General features: G+C 37.8%; 1 protein-coding gene across 6 annotated transcripts in view; it reads left to right on the top strand.

Annotated features, from left to right (window-relative positions):
* Positions 1-18,568, top strand: part of APC (APC regulator of WNT signaling pathway) — a 99,342-nt gene that overhangs the window by 65,867 nt on the left and 14,907 nt on the right. For 3 of the 6 annotated variants that reach the window (XM_063321454.1, XM_063321451.1, XM_063321452.1), the window contains 6 exons: positions 5,989-6,093; positions 9,717-9,839; positions 12,748-13,126; positions 14,365-14,460; positions 15,321-15,460; positions 16,873-16,950. In XM_063321454.1, coding sequence (XP_063177524.1) covers positions 5,989-6,093; positions 9,717-9,839; positions 12,748-13,126; positions 14,365-14,460; positions 15,321-15,460; positions 16,873-16,950 — 921 coding nt within the window. The remainder of the gene's footprint in view (positions 1-5,988; positions 6,094-9,716; positions 9,840-12,747; positions 13,127-14,364; positions 14,461-15,320; positions 15,461-16,872; positions 16,951-18,568) is intronic. The other 3 variants (XM_063321456.1, XM_063321453.1, XM_063321457.1) reach the window with 2 other exon arrangements.

Raw genomic sequence — 18,568 nt, 5'->3', positions numbered from 1 at the left:
TTGGAGATAGTGACATTTGCTCTCCTTCAGTCTTCAGGAACCCCTCCTTGCTGCCATGGCCGTTCAAGAATGGCCTCACAATGACATCATCCCTCTCCCTCAGCACTCATGGGTGCAACCCATGAGGCCATTAGCACTTAACGTATGTCCAGTTTGCTTAAGCTCTCCCTAACCTGGTCCTCCCCACCAAGGGTAATCTTTCTTGCTCCAGACTTCCCTTCTGGTCTCAGGGACCTGGATGCCTGAAGGGTGGTTTTAATGGTAAAGCTGAGGTATTGAGTACCTCGGCCTTTTCTGTGTCCTCTGTCCCCAGGGCCCCTTCCCCATTCAGCAGGAGGCCTGCTTTTTCCCTAGACTTCCTTTTGTTGTTTAAGTACTTTCCTGTTGCACATCACATGATTGCACAGCAATGCTTTGCTCCTGAGACAACTCACGCCACTTCTGCCTCTTATACTCTTGCTTTTAATGCCCAAGTTCAGCTAGGAGCTTCTTGCCCATCCATACAAGACTCCTGCTGCCCTTGCTTTGTTTCCTGCTTGTTGGAATGGACGTTTCTTGAGCTTGGAGGAGGTCATCCTTGAACATCAGCCAGATGCTAGACCTCTCTTCTCTGCAGGGCTGTATCTCATGGAATTCTAAGCAGATAACCTGAAAAGGTTGAAATCTGCCCTCCTGCAATGTGGGTCTGTGGTCCTGGTTTTTGCTCTTCTCCTTCTTCATAGGATCCTGAACCCTGTCATCTCATGGTCACTGCAGCCAAGGACACTGCTTTCATGTCCTTAACCACTTCTTCCTTCTTTGCAAGTATCAGGTACAGCACAGTACCTCTCCTTGTTGACTCTTCTATCACCTGTGTGGTCACAACTCCCCTCCTTGCCATAGAGTCAAAGAGTCATTGAGGTTCGAAAAGATCTTTAAGATTATCAAGTTGAACCATAAACTGACAAATCCCCCTAAACCGTGTTCCTCAGCACCACATCTACCTGTCTTTTAAATACCTTGAGGGGTGGTGACTCAACCACTTCTCTGAGCAGCCTGTTCCAATGCTTGATAACCCTTTCAGTGAAGAAATTTTTCCTAATATTCAGTCTAAACCTCCCCTTGTGCAACTTGAAGCCTTTTCCTCTCCTCCTATCACTTGTGACCTGGGAGAAGAGAACAACCCCGTCCTTGCAGGTAGTTGTAGAGAACGATAGGGTCTCCCCTGAGCTTTCCCAGCCTGTCCTTCCTGAAATGTCTGTATTCCTCAGTTGCAGCCTTCCAGTTGTATGAGCTGTCCCAACATGGCTCCATGATCCCAATGAGGTCATAGCCCCATGTCTGCACACACTGTAACTCCTCCTGTTTGTTCCCCACGCAGTGTGCATTAGTGTAGAGGGGCCGGAGAGGGACCCAAACGTACCCATTCCCCAGCACAGGCTTCAGAGCTTTCCCCACGAGACAACATTCTGCTGCAGTTGTGTGGATTGTCTCTGTTCTTCGCACCTTTCACCGAATTATTTGGCTGCTGAATACATGGAAGTTCTAATATATCAAAATTCTGTTGTGGTGTGTCTTATCCATAAAGTGTCTGGGTGGCTGGTTGTATAGGAACACATTTTAGGACAGAGTCCTAAAGGAGGTGGTAGGTAAAGGAGGCAGTCACTGTGCACTTTATAATGTGTTTTAATAATTTCCAAAGGATCGACATCACTATGGAAAACAGATGCATCTAGTTCTGAAGTTCTGGTGGCAAGGAGGAAGGTAGTAGCAGTCAAACTGTAGAGTCCACGTAACTGAAAAACATAAACATGAGGCATTTATTTTATTTTTGTACTGTGCCTGATACAGTGATACACAAATTGAACGCGCTCTTTATGTTTATAAAGATTTAGTAACAACAGTAATAAATACCATAGCTTGTCTACTGACATAGTTGGCCCCTGTGGTGATGCCAGTCACTGTTGAATCCAAGTGCAATATATTTTGTAGAATAAGACCAAATACAGTACCACACCATAAAAATAGCTTTTGGAAATCAATGAGCAGAGAAAATTTTGGCTCACATTTTAGCATGTTTTTAAGGTTTAGGGAATTACTAAAGTCTTGTAAATGCTGCTAGAAGAAAACTGAAGTAATTTACCTGCAAGTGATGGTACCGTCAAATTTCGTGAAACTTCTGTTAGATATTTTGCAAGATTTTCATAGTAAAGTTTGAAATCCACCGTAGAGTTAGACCCCCTCCAAAGAGATTTTTTGGCCATCAGGTACAATGTGAAATTATTTAAGAGAAAAAAGCAAATTCTTGGCAAGTGTTTAGTATGGGGTTTTCAACTTATTATAGTGGTACAGGCCTTTCTTTCAAATTACCTGTCATTTGAAATATGTGAGGTATTTCCATTGGGTAACGTTGCTGCAGATAAAAAGTAAAGGATTTATTCTGTACAGAGATTATGCTCAGCAAGCTTTAAACTGTTTAAACCGTGATGGACAGGAGTTCTCTCAAAAGATTTGACTCACTGGACTTTCTTTCTCCTTTGACTCAACTGTAGCAAAAGTGTTTCAATCTTATGGTTTCTAATGTCTGTGTCTTGCATTGTTCTTTGTCTGAGCTTCTTACTTATACCTGTATGTGTGTTCTCTTTAATATGACGTAATGGCAAAGTAAATGTTTTCTGGTGTCTAGAAAATAAGAGTGTATCTGTAGTTTTCAACACACAGAAAATAATAGGGTAGTTGAATACTGGGGAAAAAAAACAGTTGTTTATGCGTAGAAGAGTATTCTGTCCTAGTAAATACACAAGAGGTTGCTTTGACAACTCACGCTGACGAAGCGTTAGGTAAAATTATTTGTAATTCGTTGTCTCGGCAAAAATTATCAAGGCCTACTATGCTTGCAAATGTCGTAAAATAGCTAGAGATTTATTATTTTTCTTTTAGTAAATACAGAGAAATTACTAATTGACAGGTGATAGTTAACTGTTGGCTTCTGAAGCACTTAGAAAATAGCGGCAAACAAGATGGAGGGAGCTGCTCTGTCCGCCTGTAATAGGCACTTGTGGCAAGAGCCAGCAGGCACGCTCCGTTAGAAGTGACTTTTGCCCTGTGGTGCCAGAATTCAGAAACAGATACGCCGTGTCAAAAGCCACGCTTAGAAATGGGTGGCGCTGTTTAGCGCAGGGTTCTCCCGCTGCTGTACCTCCGGTGGAGGCTGCAGACCCTGCAGCTGTGTGCGTGCTCTGGTCCTTTGCTGGTGCGGTTGGGGGTTTAGATATTTCCATCCACGGGTCCCGTGTTCAATATTAAAAGGTGATGCAAAGAGGGGGCATGCTTGCAGGGGTTATACGCTGTCTTTACAACCACTAATCCACAGTCCATCACGTGAATATTAATTTATTTACTGTAACGCTATATCTATACAAACATATATTTTAATCGTCCACATGTGTGTGGATGCTTATTATTTTTATATTTATGTAATATGCACATATAATAAGTATGCATTGGTACTTACATTAAATAAATTAGTACATCTGTAATAAGTACCTATTTATATAAAGAATCTGTTTTCAGTAAATACCTGCTATCTGCTGCCTGCATTACTGTTGCCTCCTTTGGGCCACTCTGCATGAAGAGAGCAGCTTCTCACTTCAAATTACTTCAGTAGCTGAAGTGGTGAAAACTCTTTGCTATGAACTTGCAGATTTGGCATTCAGGGCCAGCCAAGGACTCTTGTGACAGTAATGTCTGCGCATGTTGTCAGTGCTTTTGAAGTTAGATAAGTTAGATAAGCCCTGCTAGTAACTGTTTAAAATTTATAATTATAAATTAATTTGGGTGTTAGGTACTTATTGTAGTGGCATATTTTTGAGGGTGCTTTGGGGGGAATGGGAATCCAACTCATTCATAAATAGCACGTAGGAAACAAAATGCACGTGAATGGGAGGAGAAGGACAGAGAACGCCAAGGAGAGCAGAAGCTTTTCTTGTCAGGGAAAGAAATATCTCTCTGTTTGTGCTCTAGATGCATCAAAACCCGTTTAATAGGTACACCGTCATCACCACCCCAAAAAAATGACCCCAAACCCATGAGTGTTCTTGAAAAGTAGTATTATTGCCCGTCAGGTTACCTAGTGGGTCAGAGCCTGGCTAACGAACAGTTCAGCTTTTCGCCTCTCAGTGTGCTGAATACTACATGTAGTTCGTTATTTAATTGAAAATTACTGTCGCCTAATTACTGGAAACTTCTGCCCCGAGTTACACTGGGGGCTTAGATCTAGATTTTGTCAGTCGTCATTACACTTTATTCCAGATAGAAAGGACTGTGAGATGGGGTTTCCGCATATAATACACATCACGTCGTATGGCAAGGCCTCATCTTGAGCGGGTCCCCACTCTTGTATTGGCAACCAAAATTTCTTTAGTCATTGTATGAGCATCAGTAACAGTATCATTTCATATAAAGAGATGGTGATTTTTAAAATTACAGATCAGATTTAAAATAATAGTAACACTGTGTCTCCTAAAAGATTTTGTGAGTTTTGCTTTGTGGGTTGCTCATTTTCCATAACTGAGCCATGACAATGTTAAGAAAAATGTTACCCATCATTGTTTTCAATTTTCTCATGTTATTGCTTTGTCTAATACTGCCGTGTTCTTTGACATATCTTACTCTTGCAGTTAAACCCTATATGTTTAATTTTCTTAAGTCTGTCCTGAAATTATCACTTCACACGTATTTAGTCAGTTGCTGGTTTCTGAAACTTCTTTCAACATCAAAAATTCTCTGACTTTGAGGCTCTAATGTCTTCATAGGAACAAAATAGAGTTATTATGCCAGTGATACTGTATGCGTTTGATCACCAGGTAACTAAAGAAGTTTCAGTGTGTGTACACCGAGGAGAAGTATGTTTCAGCTAATAGTTAAAGAGAGATTTCTATAAAGCAGGATGAAGCAGACTATGCTATCACAGGCTGTACTGCTCAAGAACATTGCAGAACCACGTAGAAACTGAATTTAATATACCATGTGTAGTTAAACAAATGAATTGAGAGGGTTGCAAGAGTGTTGTCTGTTAAGGGGTAGTAGGCTCTGAGTCTGAAAAACGAGGTTTGGCATTAAAACTAATACTTTGAGAATAGTTGTGCATTGGGGGTAAGGTGATGGCATTTCAACTCCAGACTTCAGTATGGTTCCATGGACTTACGTCTTTCTGAAAATCTGAAACATTTTAAACACGTTAGTAGATAATATTGGATACTTCACATGCTTCATAACAGCTCAGTTACTCTGTTTGCTTTATTAAGAAACAGTATTTAAAAGTCTGATTTTCGCGTTGATCTCATGATCCCTGCCAGTTGCAGGGACACCAGTTTTAATTTTCATGTAGATGTATAGAAAATTGGGTCTCCTGAAGGAACTGAAACATGTCTGTACCAGCTCGCCAGATCAGTTGAATTTATTTTAATAAAATATTAGATAGATCAGTATCAGGTTATATAAATTTTATTTGCATCAAAGTGGTTATTCCTGCACTGTTTGTCCTTGAAATTTAGCAGGATTCTTACAGTACGGATATCCTTCTGTTCACGCAGAAATTATTGGTCTTTGAATGCGAATCTTGATTGAGCTGTGCTAGCCGCCGTCTCCAGTAAATGCACGGGCCACGTGACAGTGCAGAGAAGACAGTTGTTTGCTCCAATTCTGTTACATTTCTGATAGCGATGTGAGCACAGCTGGTGGAAAAATGGTGTTTCTGTGTCTCACAGCAAATCCTTTGTCTTGCAGGGCTATAATCCTCAGAGGACATGCTTCACTTTCATCTTGCAGTTTTTCGAAGACGCTCGGTCTCAGCTGTTAATTTTTGAGGCAGAGGGTTATGAAATACAAAAGTGCTGTTGAAGGGCTTTGTGAGGGCGCAGCATTGATGCGTTCACAGTCTTAGAAAGCTTTGAATGGTAAAGTGTACTTCATTTCGGCATGTAATTTCATAAACTCTTATATTAACAGAGAGCACCTCAAAGCAAGCACGATGCAGGTCCCCATGATACAGAGAGGCAGAGTGAAGGTCAAGGAGCAGCAGAAATCAGCGTGGCGACTAGCAGTGCTGGTCAGGTAAATTGATTATTTTGTTTGTTGAGAGTATAATTAAATACTCGACATGTACAATGGTTATATATTGGTATATAGCTAATGGTGTTTGTATGCCTGATCATTTTGAAAAGGTGTATGTTTTTCTTCTTTCCATCTATGTGTGAGAAATTCTTTGTATTTATTGGGAGGAAATGTTTTAATAAGATGAAGTATAAATATTCAGTAGTGCAAGGAACGTTTTTCTTTTGTTTAAATGATTAATGAGCCCACTGCTATGAAAGAGATAACAAGAACGACGACAGAAAATGTATTTTATTGTAGGAGAGCTGTAATATCAGATGTATGATTTAATTATGGAAAATTGTTCAAATTTTCACTTTTGAAATTATCACTGAAATATCAGTGATTTTTAAAAAAGAGAAGAACCGAAGGGCAGATTTATCATTAACGTTTCTTTAATACTGTTTTAGATAAAGCTTTGAAACAGTAGTATCAATGAGGTAATCTGGAAGTGGGCTGAAGGGTTATTTAAATGCTTCTGAATAATCTTTCATTGCTGTTCCTTTTATTAGTGAAATACATTAGTGGAATATTTTAAGGGGTACATTAAATTCTTCACTTGTCTTTTAAAACAAATATTTATCAAAATTTACGACTTCTCTCAGTGGCTAAAAATACTTTGATTTATTTACCAAGCGCTAATGATTATTCCCTTCATGATTTCCAACTGTAGCTGAGACATTCCCACTAGTAATTGGGGTTTTAAAGCATTACACTACCGATTTAATAGTTGAATTCATATGCAAAATATTTTTGCTACTCCAGGGAAGTAGAATTATTTAAATACTACTGCAAGTGTCTTGTACAAGAAGATTTATCAGAAAGAATTGTGGTTTGGCTAGAATATTTCACTTGATTAAACATTAAGCACAGCCCATAGTTTTGCTTTTGAAATATATTTGATCACCATTTGGAATTAAGCGCTATCAGCGATATCTGAGCGATTGCTTGAGGCTCTGAGTCTAATTCTTACGACAGCTTTATTGTTTGGGAAGAAAATAGTTCAGTGCTGCTTTGGGGCTGAAAGCGTAATGTATTTAAATAATTGATGCATTGTGGCTGTATCATCCATCTTCAGCGTATGAATCGGGAGGTTTTCCGGACAACATATTCTACAGGGAAGGAAGAAGGGGTTGTCATGTCTTGGCAGAGTTAGGCAAGTGGGAGATTCATTCATACTTCATTTGAGGTCTTATATTGAGGATTTGTGCAATTGTTAACTTTGCCTCATAAAAACGTATAAAACGTGCATATTCCTTCCTCCTGGAGGTGGATAGAGCCAGGGCGCTCAATCTTTGTTAAAACGGACATCTGGGGATTATTTACTTTCAGTGCGAGTCCAGACAGAGCAGGTTTAATGGATTGGGCATAACATTTATTTCTGATAAACCAGCTCAATATGCTTTGAGTAATCACTAGTCAGTGGAGTGCAAGAAAAGTTTTAACCAAATAATTTGCTTCTAATTGGTTTTGTAGTCATATAATCAGTGTTAATTGAAACATTGCCAATTGAATCCAGGATTTCACAGGATTCAGTTATGTCCTTTCCTGCACCATCTTTCAGCTGTCTTCTCTTTTCCATTACGCTTGCTATCCTACTGCTGAAGTAAAATTTTTTTCGTACCTTAGTTTTGCAAGTTTTTATAAAGGAATTCAGTGAGATTCAAGGAGAAAACAAGATGAAGTAGAGAGATGAAAGATTTTGAAAGAGAAGGTTCTACACAAGAAGGGTCCACCTAGCATCTCCTTGTCATTTCCTATTTTCTGAGATGAATGGCTATACATCTTACGCTGGTTCTTTCACATCTTTCTTTAGGAGCCAGTAAGATACACTTTACCCGGGCATCCTGGCATCCTCAGAGTAGCAAGGCCATGTGATGGCTCTGAAGGACATGGTTATCTGAATCAAGGTTGATACTGTTTAGGGGAAATGATAGAAAAATTACGCTATTTCTGTCTACACAATGGGGAATTTTAATAGGTAGTGCTCCAAACTTAGGTCTTTTTTACCTTCTTGGATAAAACAATCATGCTGAACTTAATAATGGAGAGTTCTGACACGTACATTATGCTGAAGCTGTAATCCTCTGAATGTGGTTTGAGGTCAACATGACACGAAGAGATTGCTCGGTGTAAAAATCTAGGAATCATTCCCATGTTCCTAGCACTGCAGATTATTTAAGTGAATAATTGAGAAAATCCAATGTAATTCTCATTCTAAGCTTTAAGATTTTAAATTTTGCCTATAGTCAACAGAGAAAATAAGGGCTTGTTTATATACGAAATATATATTGGAATAAATTGTGTGAATTTAAATCATTCTGGTTATATTCTTGTAGCATAATACTTATTCTGGAAAATGCATGGAATGTTCTGGATTCAAAAGGGAGAGTGAAACGAGTATAATTGTGTTTAAATATACCAGTATAACTAGAATTTTTTTCTGTATAGGCAAAGAGTACATGAAGTTATTCCTACCTTTTACTTACAATCACGTTCAGCTTCAAATTTAAAATATTGAATTGTATGAATAGCAAATACTTGGAGAGGAATAAATATTCTTTCTTTATGGTGCACCTAGAGGAAACTTAGAAATTATTTCAGTCTCTTTCATACAGTTTTCTTCAGTGGGTTATATATTTCTATTGAAAAAAATTATAGTCATTGATAACTTAATTTGCAAAACAACATTTTCAAACTAATAATTTCATTAATGGATTTTAGCTTTTGTAGAGGATCAACAAGAGACTGGTGTAAAACAGTGTTCTGATACTAAAAGTGTTTGCTAGTCAAATGTGTTTTTAATTTCCCCAAAGTGAACAGGAAGGGAGGGACATAGTGAGGGAAACTTCACAGGGAGGAAGCAGAGAAAGAACAACAACAACAAAGGGAAAAAAAAGCAAATAGAGCGAGTGGATAAAAGATGCTAAAAAAAGGGAAAACATAAATACATAAAATGGATTTAAAGAGGACAAAGTAGCTAATAACTGAGTCTTGCTACTATACGTAGGAGCATGCTATTAACAATAATTCTTAGGAGAATTACAGCAAATAGCGTCAGCATTATATTAGAGCTTTTCATTAAAAAATTGAAATGTATATATACACTCATAATTTTGCTTTTGATATGGACAAATTCAAGTGGGGTTACTCTGTGTCCAGATGAATTTCCTTTTACTTGTCAGTTCTTGCATTCGTGGTTGTGTTCTGAAGTACTTACTCCTGCGCACTACATAATCTGATGTAAAAGTTGAAGCTGGTCTTTTCTCTCTGTAAAAGTTACAATTCAATTCGTTGCAAAGTCCACTTCTCCTCCTTGTTGGTGAAAATAGTAATTATAAAATAATTCCATTGAAAATACAACCCTATTGAGACTTAATTTTAGGAAAAGTGGTTAATAAAGCCCGGCTTAACGTTGACCTCTCAAGTTGTGTCAGGGCAGGGAGAACCTAACTTAACCGAAGTCAGCTGGCAGTTCATTACTGTCAGTACGATTTCATGATCCAGTGCTGAAACTGAATTAGGCAATAGTTGTTTTTTCACTCAGACTTTGTTTTATACTGAATTGTTGTTTAAATTTGTAGGGTTCTGCTGCTCGAATGGACCACGAGACAGCCAGTGTTATGAGCTCTAGTAATAACTATTCAGTTCCTCGCAGACTGACAAGTCATCTGGGTACCAAGGTAACCGAAGATTACAAACCACAGGTCGCTAATGCTACATTTTTACTAATACAATAACCTCATTGTTTCTACCAATAGTACTAATATTAGCTGAACGATCTATCCACACGTAGTAATTTTAAAGAGTTAAAATTTTGGAATATTTTTTCAACTTTTAAAATATGTGGACAGAGATAATTTTTTTTACTTGTTGATGATCAGTTAAGAGTCTTTACAGTAAGGAAAAAATGATTGGTAGAAACTACTAGAATATCTAAAAAGCTTATGATGTTGATTTATAATCCATGATGAAAACTAACGCTTTTAAGAGCAGTGCTTTCAATACTTTTCCAGAGTTCCAACTCCACAAAACGGATGCAATTGCTGAAAAATTAAACAGAGCGGGGGGGGGGGGAAGAAAAATTTATGTAAGCCCTTCGCGGTGATTACTGTCTGTTCACAAAACACTGTGCTCAAAGTATATGTGCATTGTGAAAAGGGAGGGGAAGAATAGGGCAAATCTGTAACACAAAGTTGTTCATGAACAACTGGAGTTTATACTGCCTTTGGAATCGGCAGCAGTTACAGATATTATCAGTGGTGTGCTGAGCGCCGTCTCTGGGAAGCAAGGCCTATTAGCTTGACATAGTATTAATTACTTTGGGCCTTAAAACAGCGTTATAATGTTGTCATTTCGGTCTGCGCTGTATGCATGTACCAAATGGAGGTGACATCAGCTAGTCTGTCTGTCTGCTGAGTTTTCGTTTCAAATTGTAGAATTCCCAAAAGCTGCAAACAGCGGGAGAGCCCTGAAGGCAGGGAAAAGGACTGGGTGTGGAAGGGTACAAGCAAGGAAACAGGTTGTACTGAGGGTGCTGTGAGGTAGGAAAAGATGAATATTAATGCCTGAGAAGAATCATAGAATGGTTTGGATCGGAAGGGACCTTAAAGATTATCTAGTTCCCTGCCCTGGGCAGGGACACCTCCCACTAGACCAGGCTGCTCAAAGCCCCATCCAGCCTGGCCTTGAACACTTCCAGGGATGGGGCATCCACAGCTTCTCTGGGCAGCCTGTTCCAGTGCCTCATCAACCTCATAGTGAAAAATTTCTTCCTCATATCTAATCTAAATCTCCCCTCTTCCAGTTTGAAGCCATCACCCCTCATCCTATCAGAAGGGAAAGTGGTAAAGATTACAAAGAGAGGAATGCATTTACAGATGCAGCGAGAGATGTGTCTCTGGGCAGTGCGTGTATACAGAGACAGACAGACAGACAATTTTTTTTTACTATTATTTTTTCTCATACTGTATTTGCCACAACCTAGAGGCTGGATTTTGGTGGCTTCTTCAGCTTTATTCTCTGACAAAACCTTTACCTTCCAAATCCAAATCAGACTGCATTAAAGCTGCCACTTGAAATATCTGTCAAGAGGCAGGCATAAAGCAGATTAAATTCACTCTCCTTTAAGAATCCAAGTGGTTTGTTTTAATACTGTATTTGATTTTTCACAGACCAAGAAGACAGGATCTCCAAACTGGGATGCTAGGCTGTCATAAATTGTCTCCAAGACTATTTAAGTGGATTTTGCATGTGATCATACAGTTTCACAGATTCTAAGATTTCTGTTGCTTCAGCAATCCTATAGTATTGAGAGAAGTCGATGTTAACAGACTTGCTGCTTAGTCTACGCACTGATATACAGGTTTTTTTTATAACTCGGTATTTGTACTCATCTTCAGTCACATTTTAGTTGTCTCTGAAGAAAACAAATAAAATCACTCATTGTTCTAGTAACCAGTGCAAATATCTAGTTATTAGTAGAAAACTTTGTCTAACAGTCCAAAGTCTCATTTCTTCCTTAATTGGTACATTCTAAAGAAACACACACTCTGCTACTTTACAGTTCCCTTTGATAGTTTCTTTATGTTGTGCTTTGATTTTGAATGTTCCTGCTTATCTTGGCTTTAGGAGTTTGGAGTTTCTAGGTAGCATCTAAAATCATCCTCTACATCTAGTTATCGTACTAAAACTTCACTAGAAGAACCAAATGTGTTTCTTGATTTAAAGCTATTATTGAAGAAAACAGAATGGGAAAGACAAACCAAATAGTGTGTTGGCCACTATATTATTCATCAGCCAAGGGAATCCGTCAAAAGTTTCTATCTTGTAATGAGAAATTTAGTTACTCCAAGTTAGATGTGTACTCATGGGTTTTCATGGCTTGACAAATGCTCAGTATTTCATATATATTAGAAGAGCATTTCTTTGCTTAACTGGTTTTATGCCTGTAAACTTGAAAAAGTGTTAATTTAACTCTTCAGTTTTGCATTTGCTATAAATAATCTGGCCCATATGCAAATCAGTAATCATAACAAAAAATAATTAGTTAATTTGAAATAATTTTGAAGGACGACTTTAAAATACATGGATGTCAGATTTTTTTTTAGCACAATGTAAACTAAAAATTCATGTAATCGTTCTTATCCTTTGTCTAGAATAATTGTATTTAATACCAATAACAAATAGTTTTTCACAGAAGAGCATCTTTACATGAAAGTGTGATTCATACAGAACTTTTTTTTTTGAGACAGAATTAATTTTAAATATAGTTCAGATTTCTCAAACTGAAACACTTTCATTAATATGTTTGTTTAATCTTTTTGTACAATGGAAATTTAGAAGTCTTTGCCATTGGTCTTGTAGATTAATGCAGTTACATACAGCTACCACCCACTTCTTCTAGCCATTTAACCACTATGTGAAATTTATTAAGATTATGAATGCTGAAGTAGTAATAGTACTTAATTATTTCTAAATAGCACAGGGTTTTGCCCCATTAAATATGGGGGTTTTGCTCATGTGTATCCGATTCATTCAGATTTCATTTTAATTTAATTAAATTAAGTGTGTTTTTTAAATGTAACTGTATTTTTAAAATCATTTGACCTGCAGGTGGAAATGGTGTATTCATTGTTGTCAATGCTTGGTACCCATGATAAAGATGACATGTCAAGAACATTGCTAGCAATGTCTAGCTCCCAGGACAGCTGCATAGCCATGCGTCAGTCTGGATGTCTCCCTCTCCTCATCCAGCTTTTACATGGCAACGATAAAGACTCTGTCTTGTTAGGAAACTCTCGTGGTAGTAAAGAGGCCCGTGCCAGAGCCAGCGCAGCGCTGCATAACATCATTCACTCCCAGCCTGACGATAAGCGAGGCAGACGGGAAATCCGCGTGCTCCATCTTTTGGAGCAGATCCGTGCTTACTGCGAAACGTGCTGGGAATGGCAGGAAGCACACGAACAAGGCATGGACCAAGACAAAAACCCAAGTAGGTTCCGCAAGCTGTGTAAAAATGTTTCAAGGACATACTGAAAACACTGAATTTACAGAAAGTACAACTTTAAATTGACTTCTTGTTGAACGTATGTGAGTTTTCTGATATGTGTGTGTGTGCTATGTGTGTGTGTGTATATTTTTTTTTTAAGTTGAGGTAATGTTAGGAAATAGTGTCTATTGACGTATACCCTATTTATTCGGTATATGTCCCTATTGATAATGATACCCTATTTATAAACTTGTTACTTAAATCATAGACTTTGGTGTGCTTTGCAGATAATAATTTTTATATTTATAATCTGTAAATTAATACTGAATATTTACTCATTCTCTTTTACATTTTAATAGATAATGGAACATATCTGCATAAATAATCCCAAATTGCTCTTCACGCAGATGTATTCAGGAGACAACACATTTCATTTAGGAGAGGGGCAGAGAGCACAAATTAAATACTCTCAATCTATTCAGTATAATACGAACTGTTATTTATAATGCTGTATGTAAGAAATATTTCAATATTAAAATACGAAAGAAGTGACAATGTAAATGAATAGCAGTTTTCTCAGGGCACGGTTAGAGAAAAGATTTAACCTTCTGGATTGCTTAGCTGCTTTTCTGAATTGAGGGCATTTTGTAAATCGAGGCTGTAGGTGTCTATGGCAGATGTACTGCTGAAATCAGTGGTCTGCGTCATGGGTGTTGGGGTTTACTGCAAGAACAGTTCAGCAAGAGTGGGGCTCTGAACAAGATGTACCAGTGCCATTTGTGCAGTAGCCAGGATCTGGCTCACTAAAACATGAACTTAAACACTTCTCAGTTAAGAAACAAAGGGTTTTAATTAACCGTTCATAGGGACGTAACACCGAAAGAAACACGTTAGGTGGCATATTATTTAATGCCACCAGAATATTTAACCTTATCAATTTGTTTCACTATTAACTTTTAAAATAGTAAGATCTTTTTTTTTTTTGTACTGGGAGTCATATTCTTAAGTAATACATACATTCAGGATTCTCCGTAATTTCTTATTCAGCATCAAGTGTATTTCTAGTACGCACGTTTGTTAGTAACATTCTTAACTAATTGTCTGTTTGTGGATTACTGGGAAGATACAAACTCTCAACAAAACTGCAGTTGATCTATTTTAAGATTAGATTCACTTTGGAAAACTTATGACCTAGGCAAAATCACATAGGAAATACTAATTGGTACCTATTTCTGGATCAGTGCCTGCTCCAGTGGATCATCAAATCTGTCCTGCGGTGTGTGTTTTGATGAAACTTTCATTTGATGAAGAACACAGGCATGCGATGAATGAGCTTGGTAAGACCAAATGTATTTCTCTGACTTCCTTTGAGAAGCTTGCTGGAAACGCTGGTGCGCCTTGTGTACTCCACTGGATATATGGCTTTTTTTACCACTAGTTTAAACAGATCAGCTATTCATTTGTGTCAGTTGTTGCCCTCTAAGTGATGAATGCAGTTTAAATTAACCAGACCATTTTCCAGTAGATAAATTATTGTGTCAGTTACTCTTTTCTGACATGCATTGTGAATTTTGGAAGAGTAGTATTATTATGGAAAAACTTGCAATTTTAGAATTATTGGACTTACAGTGGAGACTGCTTTCCAGGGTGGGAGGTTTTCTGTTGGTGTTTTTTTTCCCTTTTGTCCCGAGTTGGTTACTGTTCAGCAGCCTGAATTTTTTACTCCATGCTCGGTAAATTCTGTGGATGCAGTTTTCCTTAATTATCCACTTTTCATTATCAGTGAAAATATTCTGTGTATTTTTATCAGAAAATAACATTCAGGGATAATAATTAAATCAGTAATTTTCAGATTTACTAAATAGCCTCTTATGTAACTGGTGCGAGTTCATCAGTCAAAGATGATTTTGTCTGGGTGGAATTAAAAGATGAGTTTGCTTCTTACTTCCTCATAATTCCTCCTGTTCCTGAAATCTCAATGTCACACTGTCATACCTTTCAGCTGCTACTATGCATGGGATTCAAGACGCAGAGTCAGTATTTAACAATTTATTCACCTTTCTGAGCCTTCTGGTTTTCAGAAGTTTGAGATTTGTTCTGTACATGTAAATGCAATTTACTCCTTTGTATTTACGTACTGTACTCATGATATTTGAGTACGGATATTATTTATTTTCTTATTTGTTCGTTTTTAAAGGAGGTTTGCAGGCCATTGCTGAACTATTGCAAGTGGATTGTGAAATGTATGGACTTACAAACGATCACTATAGTGTTACCTTAAGGAGATATGCAGGGATGGCTCTGACAAACTTGACTTTTGGAGATGTGGCAAACAAGGTATGAGTAGAATTTTAAACATACAGTAATTTCAGTTCATAGCCGTGTTTGAACTGTAATTCTCAAGAAAGGTGATAAAACTCCAGGACAGGATAGGGAGTTTGAAGTCAAGACGGAAGTTCAGAATATCTCTGTCATTCCATCCTGTTCCTGACAGAGAGCACCACAAACTGAATGTTGTATCGTGCAAGCGTAGTGTCAGCTCTCGTAGTAAATTAAACCACTTTTGATGTGTCACTGAAAGTAAGGATTTTATCTATTGGCTTAATTTTTTATGAGCATTAGTTAGTATAACACATAATGATTATAGACCAATGATTATGGATAGTGAGATTTTTTCTAACAGAAACTGCTAATTGAGTTGAAGTTTGTAAAGTTGTCAGTTATTTAACGATACCATTACTGGCTGATGAAACTTTGCAAGCCTTTTCAGGCTGGAGTTTGCGTTTAAATATTTGGAGAATATCTGGCTCATAATGGACAATACTTCAAATTATTATAAGAGAAAATAGGTTCTCTAATTTCTGACAAAGACCTTGCTTTCAATAATTTCTTGCCCGAGAGTTTGCCAAGCTAAGGATCTTAAAATAACTTCATACTGAGAAGACTTTTATCTTTCTACTCTAGAGGAAGACATTTCAGGAGTGAATGGAAATGACAGGCTTCATATAAGTCGCTTTTTGTTCAAAGTTTCAGACAAGAGTAAAGCATAAATCTTTGCTGCAAATTAATTGCTTCACAAAATATTGGCTCATTACATCAACCAGTTAATAACTGCTACAGGGCTGCAGTTACTGGGTTTATAGCATAAACTAAACTACTCGGAGATGCCAGTGTACATGCTGTCCAGCTGATGAGTAGAACACTTCTAACACAGACTCTGGTTTTGAATTTCTTGTTGTGCTTTGTCACAACCAATTTCCAGCGTAAGCCTTGCATTTTTTCAGTTCCTATTGTATTTGTGAAAAGTTGTTCTTCAAACGTTATAGAAATGTTGCTATATTTGTGTCAGTTTTAAATATTCATATTAGTTTTCATATTATGTTTATTTGAAAGAAAAAAATATGATTGTGAGACTTAATAGACAGCTCACAGGTGATTTTTATCTGATGCATAGTAAAGAATGTTTCTAAGGTAGTAAATTTCCAGATCAAGTCCTAGACCTGTTGTAAAAAATACCAAATTTAGCACAAGTTTACCACTTAAGTATGCTCCAGAATAGAAACTGACAGTTACGCTTAACTCTTTAGTAGTTGTAAACCAAATATTTGTTGTTAGCAACATATTTTACTATGATAACTTCATAACTTCAGCTATGATTAGCTTAAAATATTCAAAACATTTGCAGAAGCAAGCCACCTAACCTGTCATTTAATTCTGTTCACTTTCTTTTTTCTTCTGATTCCTAACAGGCTACACTGTGTTCTATGAAGGGCTGTATGAGAGCTCTTGTAGCCCAGCTGAAATCGGAAAGTGAAGACTTACAGCAGGTAATGTCCTTTTCAGATAAAACGGTTCTTCAACTTGGACGTTTCCATCACTTTGCATCCCATGAATTTCATTGCGCTGTATTAAAATACAGTGTTTCTGCTCTCCTTTCCTAATACTTAACTTCCTTCTACTCATTTGGGCTCACCACCGGTTATTTTTGTACTTGAATTCTATCATCTTCATGAAGTTTCTAGTGTGCTGTCCACAGCCAGCCCTCTTTTTTCAATTAGTCTCTCTCTTTGAAGTACGTTTCGTCCATCGCAGCCTGGTTTGGGGAAGTGCGGGGTGGGGGTGTGGAGGGAGTTGTTCTTATGTTGTTTTGTCTGCCTTAACTTTGATGTAAAGTTGGAACCTGTACTCGTTCCACAAATTGTGCGCTACAACTTTCTTCTTGTAAAAATGCTTATCTGTGGGTCATGTTCTTTTTTTTTTTTTACCAAAGCACATATAACACATGGGCTATAAAACTCACTTTTATGACCCTGATCTGTTAGTGGAAGTCCAGTTTCAAAGACAAGTTTGAGCAATCTTACATCCTCTAATTTAGTATACTAGTGATGGTGCTAATGGACTGGGATTACCTGGAGTGTTGTGGTTCCTCCTGCAGTTGCAGCAAGTAAACAATAGGGGAATAATGGTGGACAAAGCTGTATTTCAAAAGTGAATCTGCATTTGACAAGTCATACATAACTACTCTCGATACCAGCATCTCCCAAAGAAGCTTTCTAAATATAAGCAAAGTGTTTGGTATGACACCTGTGTGTCTCTTCCAATGGCTCCTGCTATGTAAGAAAACAGCCTGGAAGTGAAGTCTTTAAGAAGTGCTTAGGGTGATCTTACAGTTGAGGGCACAGAACTGTTCTTCACTGGTATGGAACTTGTTTAAAATGATTAAATATTAACTTAGAATCCATTTTAATTAATATATACTGTTAACAAACTAGAACAGCTTATGGAAAGGAAAACCTTGTTTTCCTTGCAGTTTGAGTGAATCATCAGATAAAAGAAGAATTTTAAGTAAAATTGACTTCATCTCTTAAAACACCGTTCACAAAAAAATTTCTCGCCTAGAGGATGAGCTAGCTAGTTACAATTGAGAAAATAATAAGAATTACAATTGAGGTTATTGGGTAAACTCTGTGATTTAATATTAGGGCAGATATTAAATATATTTAGGATTCCTGAAAAGGAAGTCACAGACACATGGGCCCTCTGACCTGCAATGACCCCTTACACACGCATGCGCACAGAGCAGGAAGTCCCTCACTCAGGAAAAGTTAGAAATGGGATTTGATAAGAATATGGACAGACAGTGGTCATCAGGCAAACCGTATGGCCAAACAGCCAGACAGCTGTTTAGATGCAGCTGTGCTTTTCTGTCCCCTTATCCCTGTGTTTTCCCATGCTTGTACCTCCCCAAATCACCTAGATCCTTCCTTTTTCCTGCCTTTGGAAGCCTTTGGGTCCTCCCATCCCATTGTAGTCCCAGAATGCTTTTCCCCTGGATCCCATAAGATGTCTCACATCCCTACACCAGGACTTCTGGACTGACCTGCCTAAGTCCAAAAAGTGCAGAGAGCTGCTCCCATTGACTTCCCTGAACGGGTGTCACACCTG

This window comes from Chroicocephalus ridibundus, chromosome Z (genome assembly GCF_963924245.1).
Source record: "Chroicocephalus ridibundus chromosome Z, bChrRid1.1, whole genome shotgun sequence".
Lineage (NCBI taxonomy): Eukaryota > Metazoa > Chordata > Aves > Charadriiformes > Laridae > Chroicocephalus > Chroicocephalus ridibundus.
The sequence above is the reverse complement of the archived record's forward strand: the minus strand, read 5'-3'. Positions and strand labels throughout refer to the sequence as shown.